Source organism: Dromiciops gliroides, chromosome 6 (assembly GCF_019393635.1).
Source record: "Dromiciops gliroides isolate mDroGli1 chromosome 6, mDroGli1.pri, whole genome shotgun sequence".
Taxonomy (NCBI): domain Eukaryota; kingdom Metazoa; phylum Chordata; class Mammalia; order Microbiotheria; family Microbiotheriidae; genus Dromiciops; species Dromiciops gliroides.
This window is the reverse complement of record NC_057866.1, coordinates 140116470-140141760: the sequence shown is the minus strand read 5'-3', so window position 1 is coordinate 140141760 and position 25291 is coordinate 140116470. Positions and strand designations below refer to the sequence as shown.

Genomic DNA, 25291 nt, shown 5'->3' with positions numbered 1-25291 from the left:
TTGAAGGTCATGAGGGATTCCTTAGCTGGGAGAAGATCTAGTTGCTCAGCTTTCTCACACGAAGGAGTAGATTAGGATTTTGGAGCAAGACTCCAATATCAAACCGGAAAAAGAAAACTACTTCTTGGTGAAAAAAGTATAGAATCAGAATTTCATAACCTTTTATGTGGAGCATGTTTGCTGACAACCCAGAAGTTAGCAAATAAAGAAAAAACTCTGTTTTATCCCACCTTTTAAGTCTTTATTTCAAATTCACAAAAATCTAGATTTGCCATACTTCCATCTACAACTCACAAATAGAAGGTGTGGAATGGTTCAGCCAAGCACTTCAGGCCATTCTGTGTGTGCATACCTTAGCAGAATGTCTTTTTCAGACTCTTTTCATTTTGTAGTACCTAGAAATATCAGGTCAACTCTTTAGGCATGCAAGTCAAAAGGGGTTCTGGATGAACTGGCTTCAGGCCAGGGTTAAACCCAGCGGAACTAGAAAAGTGAGCCAGTATGAATACAGGCCAGATGCCTTTTGAGATGATTGAAAAGTATCTTCAAGTTTAGTAACATTAAGACAAATTGCAGGCAGAATATCAAGTACTGATACAACAAGAGAAATTATTAAAGAGATCATTTGGGATCCTTACAAGCGTCTATTCCTATTTCTTCTCATCACTGAACCTATTATATTATATGCCAGGTCACAGTCAATTGTCCATGAACCCAAGACCTTATGCACCATACTAATCACCGGGAAGAATATCAGACCCTGGTCTAAAAAGCCACAAGAATTGAAGGGGTTGAAGATGATCTTCCAAAAGGAGCTCCTTGAGTAGGATCAGAAATTGAACCCTTAAAGATCCCAACCACACTCAACTCAACAAGACCAGCTGAGATGAACTAGCAATCATTGACTCAACTTTCTCAGTTACTTCTGGGAGGACAATGCTTGTTAGATCCGACCCTGAAATCTAATAGCAATGACAGTTAAGAGATCTTGGAATTCATTTCAGAACAAAATCTGTATGCCTTCAAAGAATGAAATAGTGTAAATATTAAACAGTGGAATTATTTAAACTCAGAGCAATTAAACTCTTTTACAATCCCTGGTTAAAGTATGATGGGGGGGGCAGCTAGATGGCGCAGTGGTTAAAGCACCAGCCCTGGATTTAGGAGTACCTGGGTTCAGATCCGGCCTCAGACACTTGACACTTACTAGCTGTGTGACCCTGGGCAAGTCACTTAACCCCCATTGCCTGCAAAAAAAACAAAAAGTATGATTGTAGGAATGTTAACATTTTGTGGAAACCAGCATCTTTTAATACCAACTAAGTATCCTCCATTGCCACTAAAGCTAAGCCACATATTGACTCTTTGCCTAGTTAAGGTTTCCTTGAACCTAGTCTCAAGATTAAAGTTTCCTTATTCAGATAAGGAATTTAGATCTATCAAGTTACATTTTAACCTTTATTGATTCCTTTGGTAATATAATCAGGAACTCATGATGGAGAGAACCTAGTAGTTTGTAAAGCAGGAATAGCCATGGAGCCCAAGAAATGGGTTTCGGCTCTTTTGCTGCTGCAGCTGTGTTGCTTTAGCTGTGGGTCCTGTGGGAAGGTCCTGGTATGGCCCATGGAGTATAGTCACTGGATCAACTTAAAGGCCATCCTGGATGGGCTCATACAGAGGGGCCATCAGGTGACTGTGGTGACACCCTCAGCTACTGTTTTTGTCGATGCTGGTAATTCATCAGCTCTCCATTTTGAGACTTTTCCTGTAACAAAAAGTCCAGAGGAGTTGGCTTCATTTTTTGAAGACTGGGTTGAATTTTGGAGTTATGAGATGAAAAAACTTTCATTATTAGAATATGGTGCAGCCATGCAAGATCTGTTTTTCAGTTATTCAAAGCTTGTGAAGGAGCAATGTGAAAGTGCTGTTTTGAACAAAGACCTTATGAAGACATTGAAGAAAGGCAGATATGAAGTTGTTATTTCAGATGCTATATGTCCTTGTGGTGAGCTCATAGCAGAGATACTTGGGGTACCCTTTATCTATAGTCTACGATTCAGCATAGGCAATACATATGAAAAATACTGTGGTGGACTCCCATCCCCTCCTTCCTATGTGCCTGTACCCTTGACAGTATTGACTGACAAGATGACATTTATGGAGCGGGTGAAAAATATGCTTTTCTTCATTTACTATGACTTTTGGTTTCAGAATTTTGATACGAAGGACTGGGATCAGTTTTACAGTGATGTGTTAGGTAAGTCTGTGGTCCCTTTATGGTTTACATGTCAAACCTGTTCAGTGGCTTTTGTGTAAGGTTGTAAAAGAGCAGGAGTTTAATGTCCTGAGGCAATCATGTTGGTCAGCAGTCAATCAGATATGGAAAATTTGAGTCAATATGACTTAGTTATCCATGAAATCTGTCTAACTTTTGCTCATGATCTTAAATTTCAATTAATATAAAATGGGGAAAAGCAGGTTTACAAGAACTACATGAGAAAAGGTTTCTATAGTCTGAGTTACTGTTGTTCTGGATGGTGTTTCCAGAATCTACTTAGTCTTGTTAGTTTTATTTGAAGGGAATTTACCTTGTCTTGTTTAAATGGAGGATGACCTTGTTTTGAGTGTGCCTTTTCTTAAAAAGAAGAATTGATCTTGTTTTGTGTATCCTTATGGAAATATTCTTAACCAATATTCTTGCATACCTATTGTGGACTATTTCCCTTTTCCCTGACCAGTGCAAGTTCATTCCATAGTGATTTCTAATAGGTCTATGGAGGTGACTACCAGTAGCTGGATGCTGACTCCAATAGTACTAATCCAATCTGAAAAGTCAAGGTCCTGGTAGGAGCCATAGATATGATTTTAGCTTCTTACTCCTTCTCACTTTTAGTTAGGATTATTTGAAGAAATAATTGATAAAAGGGAAATAGGTTCTTCTGCCTACACTGCTTCCTTACATTAACCAGCAGTGGCCTTCAAATTAGAGATTCTTAACCATTTTTTGCCTTGGATTCTGGACAAATCTAGTGAAAACCATGTACTTCTCAGAATGAGGTAGGCACTGTTTTCAAATTCATAACTGAAGAAAATGCTACATTTCAGTTAGGGGTTAGTGAAATAAAGATGCATTTTTCCCATCCAGGTTCATAGGCCAGCCCCTGAAATCTGTGGGGGCCCATGAATTTCAGGTTAAGAATCCCTACTCTAAATGAATTATTTGGTGCGGGGAAGGGGGCAATGAGGGTTAAGTGACTTGCCTAGGGTCACACAGCTAGTAAGTGTCAAGTGCCTGAGGCTGGATTTGAGCTCAGGTCCTCCTGAATCCAGGGCAGGTGCTTTATCAACTGCAACACCTAGATGCCCCTAAACTTTGAGGCAGCTAGGTGGTACAGTGTGTAGCTCCCTCAGCCTGGAGTCATGAAAACCTGAGTTCATATCTATTGTCAGACACTTCCTTTGCAATGAGCAGAGTTCTTAGAGAAGAGGAGATAATGTGAGTTGTTCTGCAGGCTCATCTCAGTTCGACTTTCTACAACAGCTCTCTCAACATAACAAAGGCTTGTGGTCTTATTCACAGCAGCTAGTGAGAGATGACAAATCCATGATGGACAAGAGGTTTGAATCCTCAAAGATGGCTCCCCAACTTTTGCATTTTATACAGAGAAGCTTCCATCTCTGACAAATATCAGGATATTTAAATTTTCTTGTGCCCAGACTTTTAAGTTAAATGGCTGACAGTACAGTAGAGCCACTGTAGAATCCGGTACCTGATCTTCCTCTTTCTGCTTATGATGCATAAAACATCTTCTTTACAGGAATTAGAATCATTGAAAAAATAACAACAATTTTCATTCAGGCTAGGATAATTATCATCATCATTTTGGAAGAAGAAAAGATCTTCCTAGTAGTTTATGGGCATAAGGTTAAATAATACTGAAACTGGAAAAAAAAAAAGTTGCATCAGTGGCAGGGGGAATGGGGAGGTAGGGAAGACAAAGTATCTGAACATTATCATGGGAAAAGGTTTAATGTATTCACCCTGGAGTACAATAGAGCCTTTTTCTTGAAAGTCTGAATATTCATTCTACCCAAGATGAAGGGAAGGCCAAGGAATTCAGGATATAAAAATTAAGGAAAAAAGACCTATCCATAGCAATATAGATATGAATGGAGGTTTATGAGTGTTCTCTTCCAAGAAGTGTCAATTCACTTAAATTAGCAATGGAAGGACTGAAGAAGCAACTGGAAGAAGATGTAAAGAGTAAACATATCCATGTATTTATTATATATGGAAGCAAACATATCCACATATCCATATGTGGGTGTCTGTTATTTAGGAATTGTATGTATATGTTTACATACAGGTTATTCTGAAAGTCTTAGTGAAGTTTTAAGCGATTAATATTTAAAATATGAGTTTATAACTATCAAAGCTTAAACTTGCACTAAGACTTTTGAGACACTCTGTATATATATGGACATATTTGTTAGTTAGAAAACCTATGTTTGGGGGCAGCTAGGTGACTCAGTGGATAAAGCAGTGGTCCTGGATTCAGGAGGACCTGAGTTCAAATCCAGCCTCAGGCACTTGATACTTACTAGCTGTGTCACCCTGGGCAAGTCACTTAACCCTCATTGCCCCACCCCCCCCAAGAAAAAGAAAAAGAAAAAAGAAAAAAAAAAGAAAACCTATGTTTAGGTACATAAATACATATATAGTTTTCTATTTAAAATTTCAGGAGATATATAAATACACATACAGATATATAAAAGATATGGCTATATATAATGTATATGCATGTATGTTTGTATACATAGGATATGTAGTTTTATGTGTCTGTATATGGATGAGTTTGTATGTGTGTATGAGGAACAGAACATTTCATCAGCTATTATGGAAATACAAAATAGCAGTGGACATTTATATCAAACATATTGTCCACTACTCATTTTCCAGAAAATTTAAGCCTTAGAAATATTTCTTTGCTTAATGTCAAATCAGTTCATTGTTAAAGCTGGTACAGTGTCCCTAGACTATCAAACCAATATTCTTTCTACTATTTTCTCAGCAGTAGTCCACCCATGCTTTCCAGGTCATCTGTGGAGGCATAGCATGTTTGTGGAGTCTAAATGTGTCCTGGGGGAAATGGAATAGACCAGGCAACACTGTACTTCTATTTAAAGAATATCCTTCAGAATGTGTTTCAGACAGTACCTGCAGAATGGATGGGAATAGTGGCAGGACCTATGACTTCACTAGAGGAAACTCCAGGGTGAAGAAACCCCCTCTAGCAATGCCTCTTCTCTAAGGCTGACTCTCTAAACATGATATAAAACTTGCCTACACAGTAAACTAGGGAAATAGCACTTGTCAGTTCTCAGAAACCAGGAAAAGGAATGAGGAAATGATTCTACAAGTTACAGGGTCAGTTGTTTTAGTTATTTTTTAGAGTTCTATGCAAAAGAATGGGGCGGCTAGGTAGCGCGATGGATAAAGCACTGGCCCTGAATTCAGGAGTACCTGAGTTCAAATCCGGCCTCAGACACTTGATACTTACTAGCTGTGTGACCCTGGGCAAGTCACTTAACCCCCATTGCCCCGCAAAAAACAAAAAAACAACAAAACAAAAACCAAACAAAAGAATGAGGGTGGTTGAAAGCCACGAAGCTAGAAGAAATTCCTGGCTTGGAAGAGGTTAGTTGCTCAGCTTTCTCACCTGAAGAAATAGATCAGGATTTTGGAGCAAGAATACACCATCAAAAAGCAAAAAGTACTTCTTGGTGGAAGAAGTATAGAGTCACAATTTCATAAACTTTGATGAAGGGCATGTGAGGTGACAACCCAGATCATGGTTCTCAAAGGTAAAATTTTTTTTTCTCACCTCTCAAGCATTTATTGCAGATTTTCAAATTCTAGTGTTACTGTACTTCCATCTGCAATTCACAAACAGATGGTATGGAATGAATGGTTCAACCAAATACTTAAGACCCTTCTGTGTGTGCATGCATTAGAGTCTTTCTTAGACTGCCTGTCATTTTGTAGTTCCTACAAAACAAGACTCCAAATCTTATGAGATGCAGTCCCAAAGGGTGTGCCTGACATATTACCTACAATAAAAGGTGTTGGTAGACCCAGTGGAACAAGAATGAATATGCCAGTAAGAATATATCCAACAACATGAGGAATAACTACAGAGACCACCCTATGTGTAAGTGAGGCCAGATGCCCTTTGGAGTGATGGAAAATTATCTTAAAGCCCAGTAAAACCAAGACAAACTGCCAACAGTTCTAGCAGAATATCCATAATTGATGATTATTGTTGTTGTTGTTTTGGTGGGTCAATGAGGGTTAAGTGACTTGCCCAGGGTCACACAGCTAGTAAGTGTCAAGTGTCTGAGGACAGATTTGAACTCAGGGTCCTCCTGAATCCAGGTCTGGTGCTTTATCCAGTGGGCCACCTAGCTGCCCCCATACAAGATTATTATTAACGAGATCACTTGGGATGTTTGGAAGAGTATGTGCCCAATTCTTTCAGTCCTTGAACTTATTATATGTCAGGTCACAGTGCAAGAATTCAAGCCCATTATAATCATGGGAAGGCTATCAGACCCAGGTCTTAAAGACCACAAGTGATAGAGAAAGAAAAATAAAGAATTTCCATGAAGAGCACCCTCATTGGGATCAGAAATTGGTTTTCCCTGGATCCCAACCTGCTCTAATCCAATAAGAACTATAGAAAGTTATCTTAAAGAATTCATCATCAATTGTTCTCTGGCATACCAAGGGGCCATTGCTAGTCAATTACTCCATCAACTCAGTCTAGGAAAAGGAGCATCAAAACTCATTCATCAGTCATGCCCTTTCACTATGAAAGGTGTTCTTATTAAAGAAAAGGGTGGGGGAAATGCAGTTATCTTTTAAAAGCTTAATAATTTCTCCTTCCCTCCCGCGGGCGGGTACGCGGGCTCCAGTCCCGGTGCATGCCGCGGCGGCTCCACCTCAGGGCCCGTTGCGGACTCCTTCCCGGGGGTCCCGGGCCTCTTGCGAGGCGACAGACTGAGGCGGAGTCTGGAAAGCCTGGACGCCCAGACCAGACACCTGCACTATGCCGTCTCCAAAGGGGAGAAGCACTTAGGGGAGCTGTGCCAGATCTTTGCGGCGTACGAGCGCAAAACGGTCTGGCTGCGGGACAAAACCACCTCCTGGTGAGAAAGATCAACGCCTATGCCTCCACTGAGACGTCCAACCTCAAACATGGCCTCAATAACTTCGCAGACGAGTTTGCCAAACTTCAGGACTACCGGCAGGCGGAGGTTGAAAGACTTGAAGCCAAAGTAGTTGAACCTTTGAATACTTATGGAACTATTGTGAAAATGAAACGGGAGGATCTCAAAGCAACCCTAACAGCAAAGAATCGAGAAGCTAAGCAGCTAACTCAACTAGAAAGGACACGTCAACGGAATCCATCAGATCGGCATGTTATATCACAGGTAGAAACCGAACTACAGAGAGCTACAATGGATGTCACCAGAACGAGTCGGCTTCTAGAAGAAACTATTGACAATTTTGAAAAGCAAAAAATAAAGGATCTAAAGAATATATTTTCATAATTTATAACAATTGAAATGCTATTCCATAGCAAAGCTTTAGAAGGCTACACTGCTGCCTATCAAAATATACAGAAAATTGATGAAGACGAAGATCTGACTATTCATCTGGTTTAGGTATTGTTCAAGCAAACTCAAAATCCCCTCTTCAGAGATCTATTTCTGCCAAGTGTATATCTGGAACAGGAAAGCAGATTCCTACCAGTGGATAAGAAAAGATCAACAAGATGTTGAAGAGGGTGATGATGAATAAGAAGTTACAGAGGAAGAAAATTAATTTTATATGTGCTTTTAAAAGTTTAGATCAATTGTTAAAATTTTAAAACAACACATGCATATACATACATACATACATACATACATACATACATACATACATACATATATATATATATATACCATTAACAAATATTTCCAAGAACCTAAAGTTTTTAAGTTAATGACTGGGGCAGCTAGGTGGCGCAGTGGATAGAGCACCGGCCCTGGAGTCAGGAGGACCTGAGGTCAAATCCGGCTTCAGACACTTGACACTTACTAGCTGTGTGACCCTGGGCAAGTCACTTAACTCCAATTGCCTCACCCCCCAAAAAATGTTAATGGCTTTTGAGGAATTATCCTCAGAATGGAATGTGATAAAAGTAAATTTCTGAGGCCCCAAAATTAAGTAGCTAAAATAAAATTTAAAACATACTATTAATTCCATTCTTTTACCCAAAGTTATAGTATTTGTTTAAATAATTATCTTGAAAACTATCTTTCAGATGTCATATCACAGATAAATATGACAATTTCCAAAAACCTCTATCACTTTCTCTTGGTTTTCTATATAGGCAACAGTTTCCATACCTTCATTTAAAAAAAAAACAACAACTACCAGTTAAAAGTCCTTCAGAATCATTCTGACAAACTTTATTCCATAAAGTACTTAAATGCAGTTGTTTTTCTTGTTACCAGTTACAAAATTTGGGGAGTCTTCATTATTTGCCAGGTCAGATCTACCTAGTTTAACACCTTTAATAGTCAGCAAGAGGGGCGGCTAGGTGGTGCAGTGGATAAAGCACCAGCCCTGGAGTCAGGAGTACCTGAGTTCAAATTTGGCCTCAGACACTTAACACGCACTAGCTGTGTGACCCTGGGCAAGTCACTTAACCCCAATTGCCTCACTAAAAAAAAATTAGTCAACAAGACACAAAAAGCAAAAGAATTGAAGTCTAAGGAAATGGGTTGTCTTTTATATATTACATAAAATATAAAGGGGGTAGGTTGATAAAAAGAAAAAAAATATGGGGTAGCCTTCATGAATTTCAAAAGGCAATTATTACAATGTAATCCTGACTTTAAAGAACTTACTATTCCCCATATAGGGAGACACAAGCCACTAGTAAAAGTAAAGAAAGTCTGAAATTGTATTAGGATTTCTAAATACTAAAATTTATTATTACTGATTCTTGTACACAGAAATATCAGTTTGGCAACATTTGTATCATAGGATTTTGGTATGTGACATCTTTTCATTTCCAGGATGTCCTTCTGGGAAAACATTTGTAATATTATAGCACTGATTCAGACAAGCATATTCTAAAAATTGTAAAATTTATTTCCTTTGGAATACTACAAAACCAACTATTCACAAAACCCCAAAATAAACACTTTACAGAAACTAAAAAAAAGGAAAAAACAAAACAAAACAAAACAAAAACTTAGTAATTTAAACCATTCCATATTACCTAAAGAAACCTTTTGACTAGACAGGCAATAAAGAAAGTAAATATCCATCTTTGGACTGAAAACATGTGAAATTACATAAATATCCTACTTTGACACTAACGTGTATGACATGCATTGACTTCTTGCCAAATCAGCCTCCTCTTTTGCCATCAGCAACAGACTACGTATAAATATTTTCTTTTTAGGTAAGGATTTGAGAGATTTCAGTTACATTTTAACTTCTTTTGCAATCCATTCCAAAATATAACTGTAGCACATGATAGGAGGAAGCTAGTGGTTCCTAAAAGGCACAACCATGAGATCTGAGAAGTGGCATGCAACTCTTGTGCTTCTACACCTGTGTTGTTTTAGCTGTGGATTCTGTGGGAAAATCCTAGTGTGGCCTACAGAGTATAGTCACTGGATAAATATTAAGACCATCCTGGATGAGCTTGCCCAGAGGGGCCATGAAGTCACTGTGCTCACATCCACAGCCTTCATTCTTATTGATCCTACCAAATCATCTCTTCTCAACTTTGAAGTTTATCCTGTGTCATTGACTAAAGAAGTTATTGTTGGTTCTTTTGATAAATGGATTAAGGAATGGATATATGACCTACCAAGAGTTTCAGCTTGGGAGTATGCTACAAAGATGCAAGCCATGGGTTATGAATACTCAAAGCTGATCAAACAGCTTTGTGAGAGTGTTGTTTTGAACAAGAAGCTTATGAAGAAATTGAAGGGAGCCAGATATGAGGTTGTTGTTGCAGATACTATTAGTCCTTGTGGTGAGCTCATAGCTGAGATCCTTGGAATACCTATTGTCTATACTCTTAGGTTCACTACTGGCAATACATATGAAAAATACTGTGGAGGACTCCCATCCCCCCCTTCCTATGTGCCTGTACCTTTGACTGGATTGACGGGCAAGATGACATTCATGGAGAGGGTGAAAAATATGGTTTTCTCCATTTACTTTGACTTTTGGTTTCAAAATTTTGATGTGAAGGATTGGAATCAGTTTTACAGTGATGTGTTAGGTAAGTTTGTGCTTCCTTTTTTCTTTATATATCACAAATATACAACCACTACAATTTCTTATGTATCTCAAGATAAATGGGTTGGTATTTAAAATTATAAGGTCTCTTTGTTGGTATTTCTGATAAGAATAGGAACTTTTCTTTAACAGAATGACTTAGTTAACCATGCAGTGTGTGTGTGTGTGTGTGTGTGTGTGTGTGTGTGTCCTATTGCTGGCACTTTATGACCTAACATTTGAATCTTTAAAACAAACCAAAAAAAAAAAAAGAGGTTCATAATAATAAGAGCTAAATATGCTTATTTGGGGGAGGGGAGGATTTTTGAAAATTTTTTATTGACTTTTTTTATGAACGTAGACTAAGCTAAAGGTACGTGGCCACTCATGAACCAATGCCTTAGTTGACTGGCATGGAAACTTTGAGCTTCTCAGTTTTTTCTGGCCTCAAGCAGTACCTGAAGAATGGATGGGGACAGTGGCAGAACTGGTTACTTCACTAGTAGAAGAAGCTCCAGGGTGAGGAAAGCTCCTCTAGCAATGCCCCTTCTCTGGAACTCAAAGAGGTAGAGTCACCTAGAACAAAGTGACTTTTCCATGCTGAAGCAGCCTGGAGTGTACATCCTGTATGGGCCAGAGACACATCCATTTTCCTCTCTTCAAGGCTGACTCTCTCCATACCATGTAACATGGCCTAGATAGTAAAACAGGAAAATCTGGTATTTGTCAGTCCTTGAAAATCAGGAAAAAGAATGCAGAAATGATTCTCCAAGTTACAGGGTCAGGTTGTGGTATGGCTTATGCAAATATAACTCCCAACCAATTGGGAAAGTATGCTAGTTGTTGAAGGCCATGAAGCTAGGAGAGATTCCTTGCCTGGAAGAAGCTAGTTGCTCAGCTTTCTTACCTGAAGGAATAGATCAGGATATTGGAGCAAGAATCCACAATCAAAAAGTAAAATGAAAAGTACTTCTTGAGTGAAGAAGTAAACTCTCAGAATTTCATAAACTTTGCGGACATGTTAGCTGAAAACCCAGAATCTGATTCTGAAAGATAGAACTTTGTTTTATCCCACCTGTTAAGAATTTGTTACAAATCTTCAAATTCTAGTGTTGCCATACTTCTGTCGAAAATTCACAAACAGAGGGTATGGAATGGTTTAAGCAAATACTTAAGGAAAAAAAAAAGCTCTTTCCCTTCTCTCAAGATGGCAGAAAAAAAAAAACCCAAAAGGAACCAAATGAAAAAAAGGTCAAAAAAGGAAAAGAAGGCCAAAAGGGAAGATGTAGCCTAGAAGGTGGTGAAAAAGCCTCAAAAGCATTGCAGCCACAACCTGGTCCTGGACAGAGGGATCGGCAGATACTCAAGGTCTGACATGTATTCCCAGTGAGGTACGCTGCACCCAAAACCTGGATTGAGAGGAAAAAGAAAGAGAAGGTGCCTGCTACCATCTCAGAGCCAGTCGGTGGGGATAAGAATGGAGGTGAAAGCTTAACCCTCGTAGAGGTGGAAATGACAAATTTCTGATGGGTTCTTCGCAGGGGAACACGGTTGATGGTCAGAGGTCCAGTCACCAGTAGCAAGCCACTAGCCAGCTGCTTCAGGGAAACAACTCACTTGCTTCTGTGGTGGCCAGTGCCAATGATCAGAACCCTGCCTGGGGTGATTCTAGATCACAGTCTCTTCACGTCCTGGCTGAAGGGCTTTTTGCAGTGACTTAGCAGCTTTCTAAGCACATCCTCAGTAGGGTAATACCTAGGCATTTTGCTGATCTTCACCACTTCCTAAAGAAGGCCCTTCATTAGAGTGGCAACAAAGAAAAACAAGGTTCACCTGTGTTTAGATTGAAGACTTTTGTGAAATTAGGTAAATGTCCTCCTTTGACATGAGAGGCCACGTTAAAGCATCAATATCTCTTACCAAATTATCCTGCTTTGTTGACCATGAGTAACTATGACTAAGGGTTTTCTTTGTGGTTAAGGACTTGATAGATTTCAATTACAATTTCACTTCTTTATCAGTTCTTTATCAGTTCCCCTCTTGATATAAGCACAGCACATGATAGGAAGAAGGTGGTAGTTAGTACCTCAAAGGCACAACCATGAGATCTGAGGAATGAGTTTCAACACGTTTGCTGCTATACCTGTGTTATTTTAGCTGTGGGTTCTGTGGGAAGATCCTAGTGTGTCCTACAGAGTATAGTCACTGGAAAATATTAAGACCATCCTGGATGAGTTTGCCAGAGGGACCATGAAGTCACTGTGCTCACATCCACAGCCTCCATTCTTATTGATCCTACCAAATCATCTATTCTCAACTTGGAGGTTTATACTGGGTCATTGCCTAAAGAAGTTATTGTTGGGGCCAGCTAGGGGGCTCAGTGGATAAAGTGCCGGTCTTGGATTCGGGAGGACCTGAGTTCAAATATGGCCTCAGACACTGAACAATTACTAGCTGTGTGGCTGTGGGCAAGTCACTTAACCCCAATTGCCTCACCAAAAAAAAAAAAAATCAAAGAAGTTATTGTTGGTTCTTTTGATAAATGGATTGAGGAATGGATATATGACCTACCAAGAGTTTCAGCTTGGGAGTATGCTACAAAGATGCAAGCCATGTATTATGAATACTCAAAGCTTGTCAAACAGCATTGTGAGAGTGTTGTTTTGAACAAGAAACTTATGAAGAAATTGAAGGGAGCCAGATATGAGGTTGTTGTTGCAGATGCTCTTGGTCCTTGTGGTGAGCTCATAGCTGAGATCCTTGGAATACCTATTGTCTATACTCTTAGGCTCACTACTGGCAATACATATGAAAAATACTGTGGAGGACTCCCATCCCCCCCTTCCTATGTGCCTGTACCTTTGACTGGATTGACGGGCAAGATGACATTTATGGAACGGGTGGAAAATGTGCTTTTCTCCATTTACTTTGACTTTTGGTTTCAGAATTTTGATGTGAAGGATTGGAATCAGTTTTACAGTGATGTGTTAGGTAAGTTTGTGCTTCCTTTTTGGTTTATGTCACAAGGATACAGCCAATCCACAATTTCTTATATATTTCAAGGTAGACAGGTTGGTGTTTAAAGTTATAAGGACTCTTTGTTGGTATTTCTGAGAATTGGAAATTTTCTTTTACACTATGACTTTGTTAACTATGAAATATATGCAAGTGCCCTGTTACTGGTACTTTTATGAGCTAATATTTAAATCATTAAAGGAAAAAAATAGGTTCATAGAAATAAGAGCTAAATACCCTTATTGGGGGAGGGAAGGATTTTTTTTCTAATTTGATATAGGATCTTTTAATGTATATAGCCTAAGCTGAAGGTACAGTAGCTACTCATGAGCCAGTGCCTCAGCTGACTCCCATGGAAACTGAGTTTCTCAGTTTTTTTACAGATTCAGCTTGTACCTGCAGAAAGCAGGGAATAGTGGCAGGACCTTTGACTTAGTTGTTGTTTGTCCTTCAGCACTGAAGAGGACTGTGGCAGATGTCATGACTTGCAATGAATTGGATTTAAGTGAGGAGGACTGTGTAAGGTCACCAACCTCCCTCTCTCCTCCAGAGGCATCTGGGTCAAGTGGCAGGACATATATCAGGAGGACTGGAGATGGCCCTGGATGTTTTCAGGCAATTGGGGTTAAGTGACTTGCCTAGGGTTACACAACTAGTAAGTGTCTGAGGTGACATTTGAAGTCAGGTCATCCTGACTTCAGGGCCAGTGCTCTATGTACTGCCCCACTGAGGTGCCTCTTATGTGACTTCACTACTATAGGAAACTCCAGAATGAGTAAACCCCTTCTAGCAATGCCCCTTCTCTGGAAATTAAAGAGGTAGAGTCACCTAGAATAAACTGACTTTTCCAGGCTGAAGCAGCCTGGAATGTGCATGTTATATGGACCAGAGGCACATCCATCTTCCTCTCTTCAAGACTGACTCTCTCCATACCATGAAACTCTGCCTAGATAGTAAAGTAGGAAAATCTGTCATTTGTCAGTCCTTGAAAAACACAAAAAAAAGATGAAGAAATGATTCTACAAGTTATAGGGTCAGGATGTCTTGGTTATTTTTTAGAGTTCTATGGAAAAAAAAAAAAGATGGTTGTTGAAGGCCATGAAGCTAGGAGAGATTCCTTGCCTGGGAGAAGCTAGTTACTCAGCTTTCTCACCTGAAGGCATAGATCAGGATTTTGGAACAAGAATACACCATCAAAAAGCAAAAAGGACTTCTTGGTGGAAGAAGTATAGACTCAGAATTTCATCAACTTTGATGAAGCGCATATTAGCTGACAACCCATATCATGGTTCTCAAAGGTAAAACATTTTTGTCCCACCTCTTAAGCATGTTTTGCAGATGTTCACATTCTAGTGTTGCCATACTTCCAACTACAATTCACAGAGGATGTGGAATGGTTCAACCAAATACTTAAGGCCATTCTGTTTCTCCATACTTTAGTAGAATGTCCTTTTTAGATGCCCTGTTATTTTGTAGTTCCTACAAAAAATGACTCCCACCCTTGTGGCCTGCAGTTCCAAAGGGGTGCCTGATGCATTATCTCCTGTAAAGGGCATGTCGAGACCCAGTGGAACAAGAAAGAGGAGTTAGTATATTTTCAGCAACATGAGGAACAACTATAGAGACCACCCTATGTATATGTGAGCAAAGATGACCTTTGGAATCATGGAAAGTTATCTGAAAGCCCAGTAACTCAAAGCCAAATTGCAAACATTTTTGCAGAATGTTAAGTACCTCTAGAAGAGGCAATAGATCATTATTAATGAGATCCCTTGGGATGTTCAAAAGAGGTTGTTCCAAATTATTTCAGTCCTTCAACTTTTATGCTGGGTCACAGTCCATGAATTCAGATCCATGATAATCATGGGAAGATGATCAGGCCCAGGTTCTAAAGGGCACAACGATTGGAGCAATAGAGAAAGAGGTTCCAAGTACTGCATTTCCAGTGGGATCAGAAATTGCCCTTCACTGGATCATTTACTCGAGCTGGACATTCAAGGACAAAAGACACATTCATCATTCGTGCCCCTTCACTATGAATCTCCTGTTTAAAAAAGAAATATAGTTATCTTATAAAACTTGAGTTATTAAAACCATTCCACAGTTACCCAAGTAGCCCCTTGGATTAGGGAGGCACTAAAGAAAGTGAATGTTCACCTTTGTTTGAAATTAAGGACTTTTGTGAAAGTAGCTAAATGTCTTCCATTGACACTACATTCTGTGCCATGCAATGACCTCTTAGCAAATCAGCCTCCTTTTGTACCCTGAGAAAGGATGACAAAGTGTTTTCGTTTCAGATAAGGACTTGACAGATTTCAATTTAATGCATTTATCAATTTCTTTCATGATATAGCCATAGCACATGATAGGAGGAAGCTAGTGGTTCTTAAAAGGCAAAACCATGAAATCTGAGGAATGAGTGGCAAATCTTTGGCTGCTGCAGCTGTGTAACCTTAGGTGTGGATCCTATGTAAAGATGCTAGTGTGGCCTGCAGAGTATAGTTACTGGATAAATATTAAGACCATCCTGAATGAGCTTGCCCAGATGGGCCATGAAGTCACTGTGCTCACATCCACAGCCTCCATTCTTATTGATCCTACTAAATCAGCTGTTCTCAGCTTTGAGGTTTATCCTGTATCACTGACTAAAGAAGATGTTGCTGGTTATTTGGACAAATGGATTGGGGAGTGGGCATATGTGTTGCCAAAACTTTCGCCTTGGGAGGGTGCTACAAAGTTGCAAGCCAATATTTTTAAATATTCAAAGGTTGTCAAACAGATTTGTGAGAGTGTTGTTTTGAACAGGAAATTTATGAAGAAATTGAAGGCAGCCAGATATGAAGTTGCTGTTTCAGATGCTATGTGTCCTTGTGTGAACTCGTAGCTGAGATCCTTGGAATACCTATTGTCTATACTCTTTGGTTCACTGCTAGCAATACACATGAAAAACACTGTGGAGGACTCCCATCCTCCCCCTTCCTATGTGCCTGTGGTCTTTACAGAATTAAGTGACAAGATGACATCCATGGAGGGGGTAAAAATATGGTTTTCTTCCTTTAGTTTGACTTTTGAGTCCAGAATTTTGATATGAAGGATTAGAATCAGTTTTATAGTGATGTGTTAGGTAAGCCTGTGGTTCTTTTATGGTTTTATATCTGGAGTACACAGTCATTCCACACTTTCTTATATATCTCAAGATTGATGGGTAGGTGTTTAAAATTATGTGGTTACTTTGTTGAGATTTCTGAAAAGAAATGGAAATTTCCTTTAACAATATGACTTAGATAACTATGAAATATATGTAAGTGCCCTGTAATTGGTACTTTATGAGCTAAACTGTGACCCTTTAAAGCAAAAAACAAAAAATAGGTTCATAAAAGTAAGAACTAAATATCCTTATTTGAGAAAGGGGAAATTTTTTTAAAATTCTTGTATAGACTCTTATTATGTATGTAGCCTAAACTAAAAGTACAGTGGGCACTCAAGAGCCAATGGCTCAGCAAACTAGCCTGAAAGCTTTGAGATTCACACTTTTTTACAGTACCTCCTGATGGATGGAGATAGTGGCAGGACCTGTGACTTCACTAGTAGAGGAAACTCCAGGGTGAGAAAAAACCCTCTAGCAATGCCCTTTCTCTGGAACTTAAAGAGGCAATGTCAGCTAGAATAAAGTGACTTTTCCAGACTGAAGAAGCCTGGAATGTGCATCCTATATGGGCCAGAGGCACATCAGTCCTCCTCTCTTCAAGACTGACTCTCTCCACACCATGTAACACTGCCTAGACAGTGAAGTAGGAAGATCTGGTATTTGTCAGTTCTTGAAAATCAGGATAAAGAATGAGGAACTGATTCTATAAGCTACAGAGTCAGGATATCTTGGTTCTTTTTTAGAGTACTATGCAAAAAAAAAAAAAAAGCCTACCAACCAGTTGGGAGAAGCTAGTTGCTCAGCTTTCTCACCTGAAGGAATAGATCAGGATTTTGGAGCAAGAATCCCCCATCAAAAAGCAAAAAGGAAAGTGCTTCTTGAAGGAAAAAGTAGACTTCGACTTTCACAAACTTTGATTTGGGACCACAAAGAAAATCAATGTTCACCTTTGGTTGGACTGAAGACTTTTATTAAATTAGTTAAATGCCCTCCTTTGACACCAACTTCCATGGCTTGCATATGACCTCTTACCAAATCAGCCTCCTCTTTTAAGATCAACAACTATGACTAAGGGTTTTCTTTTTAGATAAGAACTTGACAGATTTCAGTTACATTTTAACTTCTTTATCAATTCCTTTCATGATATAATCAAAATGCATTTTAGGAGGAAGTTAGTGATTACTCAGCTGTCTGGTGTGGAAACTTTGAACTTCTCAATTTCTTTATAGCCTCAGGTTGCAGAATGGGTGGGGATAGTGGCAGCACCTGTGACTAAGTTGTGTTGTTTGTCATTCAGTATTGAAGAGGACCATGACAGATGCCATGACTTCCAAAGAATTGGATTTAAGTGAGGAGGGCTGTGTAAAGTCACCAACATCCCTCTCTGTCCTCTATAGCCATCTGGGTCAAGATACAAGATATAAGGAAGATTGGACATCACTCTAGATGTTTTGAGGCAATTGAGGTTAAGTGACTTGCCTAGGGTTACACAACTAGTAAGTGCCTGAGGAGATATTTGAAGTCAGGTCATCCTGACTTCAGGGCCAGTGCTCTATGTACTGCCCCACTGAGGTGCCTCTTATGTGACTTCATTACTATAGGAAACTCCAGAGTGAGGAAACCCCATCTAGCAATGCCCCTTCTCTAGAAATTAAAGAGATAGAGTCACCTAGAACAAAGTGACTTTTCCAGGCTGAAGCAGCCTGGAATTTGCATCCTATATGGGTCAGAGGCACATCAATCTTCCTCTCTTCAAGACTGACTCTCTCCATACCATGAAACTCTGCATAGACAGTAAAGTAGGAAGATCTGGCATTTGTCAGTCCTTGAAAACCACAAAAAAGAATGAGGAAATGATTCTACAAGTTACAGGGTCAGGTTGTCTTGGTTATTTTTAGAGTTCTATGCAAAAATAGCTCCTAACCAGTTGGGAAAGTGTGATGGTTGTTGAAGGCCATGAAGCTAGGAGAGATTCCTTGCCTGGGAGAAGCTAGTTGCTCAGCTTTCTCACCTGAAGGAATAAATTAGGATTTTGGAGCAAGACACTACCATCAAAAAGCAAAAAGAAAAGTACTTGTTGAAGGAGGAAGTATAGACTCAAAATTTCATCAACTTCGATGAAGCGCATGTTAGCTGACAACCCATATCATGGTTTTCAAAGGTAAAACATTTTTTGTCCCACCTCTTAAGCATGTATTGCAGATGTTCAAATTCTAGTGTTGCCATACTTCCAACTACAGTTCACAGAGGATGTGGAATGGTTCAACTAAATACCTAAGGCCATTCTGTTTCTGCATACTTTAGTAGAATGTCTTTTTTAGGTGCCCTGTTATTTTGTAGTTCCTACAAAAAATGATTCCCACTCTTATGTGATGCAGTCCTAAGGGGGTGCCTTATGTATTAGCTCATGGGAAGGGCATGGAGAGACCCAGTGGAACGAGAAATAGGAGTTAGTATGAATATTTCCATCAACATGAAGAGCAACTCCATAGGCCAACCTATATGTAAGGGAGGCCAGATGCCCTTAGGAATCATGGGAAATTATCTTAAACCCCAGTAACACGAAGCCAAACTGCACCCATTTCTAGCAGAATATCCAGATTTGATGAAATGGTTTATTATTAATGAGATTACTTGAAATGTTTGGAAGAGGTTGGACCTCATTTTTTAGTCCTCGAACTTATTATACGCCAAATCACAGTCCATGAACTCAAACTCATGATCATCATGGAAAGACTATCAGGCCCTGGTCTTAAGGCCCCAAGCATTGGAGCAATATAGAATTTCCAAGAAGAGCACCCCCAGTGGGATCAGATATTGGTCTTCACTGGATGACAACCCACTCTAACCCAATAATAACTATAGAATGATGTCTTAAAAATCCATCAGCAATTTTTCTGTGGCATACCAAGGAGCCATTGCTAGTCAATTACTCCATTAGAACATTCAAGGACAAAAACAATCTACTCATTCACTTATCTTGCTCAATAACTATGCAATTTGCTATTTTTTAAAAAAGGGAATGGAGTTATCTTTTAAAACCTGAGTAATTTAAACCATTCCACAGTTCCCAAAGAAACCCCTTGATTAGAAAGGCAATAAAGAGAGTGAATGTTCACCTTTGTTTGAAATGAAGACTTTTGTGAATGTGGCTAAATGTCCTCCTTTGACACTAAAATCCATGCCATGAATTACCAAATCAGCCTCCATTTTTTTACCATGAGAAGCTATGACTAAGGATTTCTTTGTAGTTAAGTATTTGGTTGATCTCAATTATATTTTAACTTCTGTGTCAGTTCCCTTCGTGATATAAGCACAGCACATCATAGGAGGAAGCTCGTGGTTCTTAAAAGGCACACCCATGTTATCTGAGAAGTGGGTTGCAAATGTTTTGCTGCTGCAGCTATGTTGCTTTAGCTGTGGATCCTGTGGGAAGATCCTAGTGTGGCCCACAGAGCATAGTGACTGGATGAATATTAAGACCATCCTGGATGAGCTTGCCCAGAGTCCATGAAGTCACTGTGCTCACATCCACAGCCTCCATTCTTATTGATCCTACCAAATCATCTATTCTCAACTTTGAGGTTTATTCTGTGTCATTGACTAAAGAAGATGTTGTTGGCTGTTTTGATAAATGGATTGAGGAATGGACATATATGCTGCCAAGACTTTCAGCTTGGGAGTATACTACAAAGATGCAAGCCATTGGTTTTGAATCTTCAAGGGTTAAGAAACAGCATTGTGAGTGTGCTGTTTTGAACAGGAAACTTATGAAGAAATTGAAGGGAGCCAGATATAATGTTGTTGTTTCAGATGCTATTTGTCCTTGTGGTGAGCTCATAGCTGAGATCCTTGGAATACTATTATCTATGCTTTTTGGTTCACTGCTGGAAATACTTATGAAAAATACTGTGGAGGACTCCCATTCTCCTCCCCTTCCTATGAGCCTGTGGTCTTGATGGAATTGTGACAAGATAACAAAGTATCTGAGCATTATGGTAAGAAAAGGCATTTACCCCGACATAAAATAGAGCCTTTTTTTTTTTTTTGCAGGGCAATGGGGGTTAAGTGACTTGCCCAGCTAGTAAGGGTCAAGTGTCTGAGGCTGGATTTGAACTCAGGTACTCCTGAATCCAGGGCTGGTGCTTTATCCACTGAGCCACCTAGCCACCCCCAGAGCCTTTTTCTTAAAAGTCTGCACAGTAATTCTATCCAAGATTAAGGGAAGGCCAATAATTTCAGGCTATAAAAATTAAGGAAAAAGCATATCCATAACAATATAGATATGAATGGATGTTTATGAGTATTCTTTTCCAAGAAGAAGCGTCAATTCATTTAGATTATCATTAGAAGGGCTGAAAAAACAACTGGAAACAAAATGTAAAGAACAAACATATCCATATATTAATCTATGGAGGTACACACACACATATGTGGATATGTTTGATATTTAGGTATTGTATGTAAATGTTTATATATAGCTTGTCCTGAAAGTCTTAGTGAAGTTTAAACTATTAATATTTAAAATTTGATTTAACAACTATCAAAGCTTAAACCTGCACTAAGACTTTTGAGACACTTTTTATATATGGACATATTTGTTAGTTAGAAAACCTATGTTCATGTACATATATACGTATACATATGTAGCATTTTATTTAAAATTTCAGGAGATATCTATATACACATACAGATGTATAAAAGATATGTATATCTATAATGTATATGCATTTATATATATATATATATATATATATATATATATATATATATATATATATATATATATATAGGATATGTGGTTTTGTGTGTGTGTGAGTTTCTATATGTATATGGGGAATAGAGCCATTCATCAGCTGCTATGGAAATATGTAATAGTGGTGGACATTTATGTCAATCATTATCCACTATTAATTTTTGAGAAAATTTAATCCTTAGAAATATTGCCTTGCTTAATGTCAAATCAGTTCATTGTTAAAGCTGGTACAGTGTCCCTAGGATATCAAACCAATATTCCTTCTACTATTTTCTCAGCAGTAGTCCACCCATGCTTTCCAGGTCATCAGTGAAGGCATAGCATGTTTGTGGAGTCTAAATGTGTCCTGGGGGAAATGGAATAGACCAGGCTAGACAGTATGTCTATTTAAAGGATATCCTTCAGAATATGTTTCAGACAGTACCTGCATAATGAATGGAAATAGTGGCAGGACCTGTGACTTCAGTAGAGGAAACTCCAGGATGAAGAAACTCCCTCTAGCAATGCCTCTTCTCTAAGGCTGACTGTCTAAATACTATGTAAAACTTGCCTACACAGTAAACTAGGGAAATCTAGCACTTGTCAGTCCTCAAAAACTAGGAAAAGCAGTGAGGAAATGATTCTACAAGTTGCAGGGTCAGGTTGTCTTTGTTATTTTTTAGAGTTCTATGCAAAAGTATGAATGTGGTTGAAAGCCATGAAGCTAGGAGAGATTCCTTGCTTGGAAGAAGTTAGTTGCTCAGCTTTCTCACCTGAAGGAATAGATCATGATTTTGGAGCAAAAATACACCATCAAAAAGCAAAAAGTACTTCTTGGTGGAAGAAGTATAGAGTCACAATTTCATAAACTTTGATGAAGGGCATGTGAGGTGACAACCCAGATCATGGTTCTCAAAGGTAATTTTTTTTTTCTCACCTCTTAAGCACTTATTGCAGATCTTCAAATTCTAGTGTTACTATACTTCCATCTGCAATTCACAAACAGATGCTGTGGAATTAACGGTTCAGCCAAATACTTAAGGCCCTTCTGTGTGTTTGGGGCAAGCTGCCTCAGTTTACCCAAATAACTCAAGGAGACCACCAAGTCAAGCAGAGACAGATTTATTACATTCTTGCAAGAATGGACAAACTCAATAACTGAGTTGCAATAACCAATACATGCCTTGAGCTTTTATAGTAATGTTGGTGGGGAGAAAGTCCCCACACACACTAGGGTGAGTTCACAATCTAACATCCAATCATGTCTCACCCAGGGTGTGTATTTAGCTTGTGATCAATGTATGGAGACATGCATACATGTTCCAGGAACAAGGGGGGAAAGGGGAGGGGAACAAGGTCAAACCAAAGGAGGAGGGAACGGGGGAGTGACAGTGAGAGGAATCACAGTTCCCACTGACTCCCCGCCCTCTCTCCCGGCCCCTATCTCTAAAGATATTCAACTTGAATAACAGGAAGAGTCACTCAGGTGTTTCAGTATTGTTTTGTAGTCGTGTTAATTTTAGAAGAATGACAGGGTTAAAATTTATCTTCAGCTATGTTGGGAAATCAAAGAAATAGAATAAAGAATAAAAGAACAATCCATTGTTGGGATCCTAGGGTCAAGGGGATTCTGTTCTGAGAAAAAGAAAAATGTCACTTAACATCTGGTCTCAACTTAATTGCCGCATCCTGTGCTGAGCCCCATGATCGCCTGCCCTTTCTTCTTGAGTCCTGAGTATTGAATTGGTGGGTGAACTCCCCAACCCACTCAACAGGGACTGGGCTTCTGACACATGATGGATTCCAGATAAAACTAAGATGTAGCTGACAAGTGGGGAGACTGAGCAGAAGTAAAAATCCTGTTAATTGGCAATAAAACTTAAAGGAGACAGTGAGAATTTGACAAGCAATACACTTTTAAACTAACTATACTGGGGCGGAGCTGGGTATCTTCCAGACCCCATTCTCAGAGTTTAATCTGACTCAAATCCATAATCATCTCATACATGTGTGTGCATGCATAAGAGTCTTTCTTAGATTGCCTGTCATTTTGTAGTTCCTACAAGACTCCAAATCTTATGAGATGCAGTCCCAAAGGGTGTGCCTGACATATTACCTACAATAAAGGGTATTGGTAGACCCAGTGGAACAAGAATGAATATGCCAGTAAGAATATTTCCAACAACATGAGCAATAACTACAGAGACCACCCTATGTGTAAGTGAGGCCAGATGCCCTTTGGAATGACGGGAAATTATCTGAAAGCCCAGTAACACCAAACTAGACTGCAAACACTTGTAGCAGAAATGGATATTCTGATATTCTGCTAGAAGAAAAGATTATTTTTTTGTTGTTAGGGCAATGAGTGTTAAGTAACTTGTCTAGGAACACACTTCTAGTTAAATGTCAAGTGTCTGAAGATGGATTTGAACTCATGTTCTCCTGAATCCAGGTCTGGTGCTTTATTCAGTGGGCCACCTAGCTGCGACCATAAGAGATTATTATTAACAAGATCACTTGGGATGTTTTTAAGCGATTGTACCCAATGCTTTCAGTCCTTGAACCTATTATATGTCAGGTCACAGTCCATGAATTGGAGCACATTATAATCATGGGAAGGCTATGAGAACCAGGTCTTAAAGACCACAAGTAATAGAGAAAAAGAAATAAAGAGTTTCCATAAAGAGCATCCCCATTAGAATCAGAAATTCGCCTTCCCTGGATCCCAAAATGCTCTATTCCAATAAGAACTACAGAAGGTTGTCTTAAAGAATTCATCATCAATTATTCTCTGGCATACCAAAGAGTCATTGCTAGTCAATTACTCCATCAGCTCAGTCTAGGAAAAGGAGCATCAAAACTCATTCATCAGTCATGCCCTTTCACTATGAGAGGTATTCTTATTAAAGAAAAGGGTAGGGGGTGCACTTATCTTTCAAAATCTTAGTAATTTAAACCATTCCACAGTTCCTAAAGAAGATTCGTGATTAGAAAGGCAATAAAGAAAGTGATTGTACACATTGGTTTGGACTGAAGAACTTTGTGAAATTACCTAATTGTCCTACAGTGACACAAAAGTTCATGACATGCATTGACCTCTTGCCAAATCAGCCTCCTCTTTTACCATCAGCAACTATCACTCAGTGTTTTCTTTATAGGTATGGACTTGAGAAATTTCAGTTACATTTTAACTTCTTTTGCAATCCATTCCAAAATATAACTGTAGCACATGATAGGAGGAAGCTAGTGGTTCCTAAAAGGCACAACCATGAGATCTGAGAAGTGGCATGCAACTCTTGTGCTTCTACACCTGTGTTGTTTTAGCTGTGGATTCTGTGGGAAAATCCTAGTGTGGCCTACAGAGTATAGTCACTGGATAAATATTAAGACCATCCTGGATGAGCTTGCCCAGAGGGGCCATGAAGTCACTGTGCTCACATCCACAGCCTCCATTCTTATTGATCCTACCAAATCATCTCTTCTCAACTTTGAAGTTTATCCTGTGTCATTGACTAAAGAAGTTATTGTTGGTTCTTTTGATAAATGGATTAAGGAATGGATATATGACCTACCAAGAGTTTCAGCTTGGGAGTATGCTACAAAGATACAAGCCATATATTATGATTACTCAAAGCTTGTCAAACAGCATTGTGAGAGTGTTGTTTTGAACAAGAAACTTATGAAGAAATTGAAGGGAGCCAGATATGAGGTTGTTGTTGCAGATGCTCTTGGTCCTTGTGGTGAGCTCATAGCTGAGATCCTTGGAATACCTATTGTCTATACTCTTAGGTTCACTACTGGCAATACATATGAAAAATACTGTGGAGGACTCCCATCCCCCCCTTCCTATGTGCCTGTACCTTTGACTGGATTGACGGGCAAGATGACATTTATGGAACGGGTGAAAAATATGGTTTTCTCCATTTACTTTGACTTTTGGTTTCAGAATTTTGATGTGAAGGATTGGAATCAGTTTTACAGTGATGTGTTAGGTAAGTTTGTGCTTCCTTTTTGGTTTATGTCACAAGGATACAGCCAA

At 39.1% G+C, this 25291-nt stretch overlaps 1 protein-coding gene and 1 pseudogene across 12 annotated transcripts in view; both read left to right on the top strand.

The window, feature by feature from the left end:
* Positions 1-25291, top strand: part of LOC122730830 (UDP-glucuronosyltransferase 2A1-like) — a 235081-nt gene that overhangs the window by 175761 nt on the left and 34029 nt on the right. The window contains exons 1-3 of one of the 12 annotated variants that reach the window (XM_043970314.1): positions 1525-1812; positions 8489-8494; positions 9920-10358. The exons of 6 other annotated variants lie outside the window; for them this stretch is intronic. In XM_043970314.1, the coding sequence (XP_043826249.1) occupies positions 1534-1812; positions 8489-8494; positions 9920-10358 (724 nt within the window). In that variant the 5' untranslated portion in view covers positions 1525-1533. Of the gene's footprint in view, positions 1-1524; positions 2258-8488; positions 8495-9596; positions 10359-24487; positions 25245-25291 lie in introns of those variants that run through there. 5 more of the 12 variants (XM_043970313.1, XM_043970312.1, XM_043970305.1 and 2 more) reach the window with 5 other exon arrangements.
* Positions 4225-7888, top strand: LOC122730893 (annotated as a pseudogene).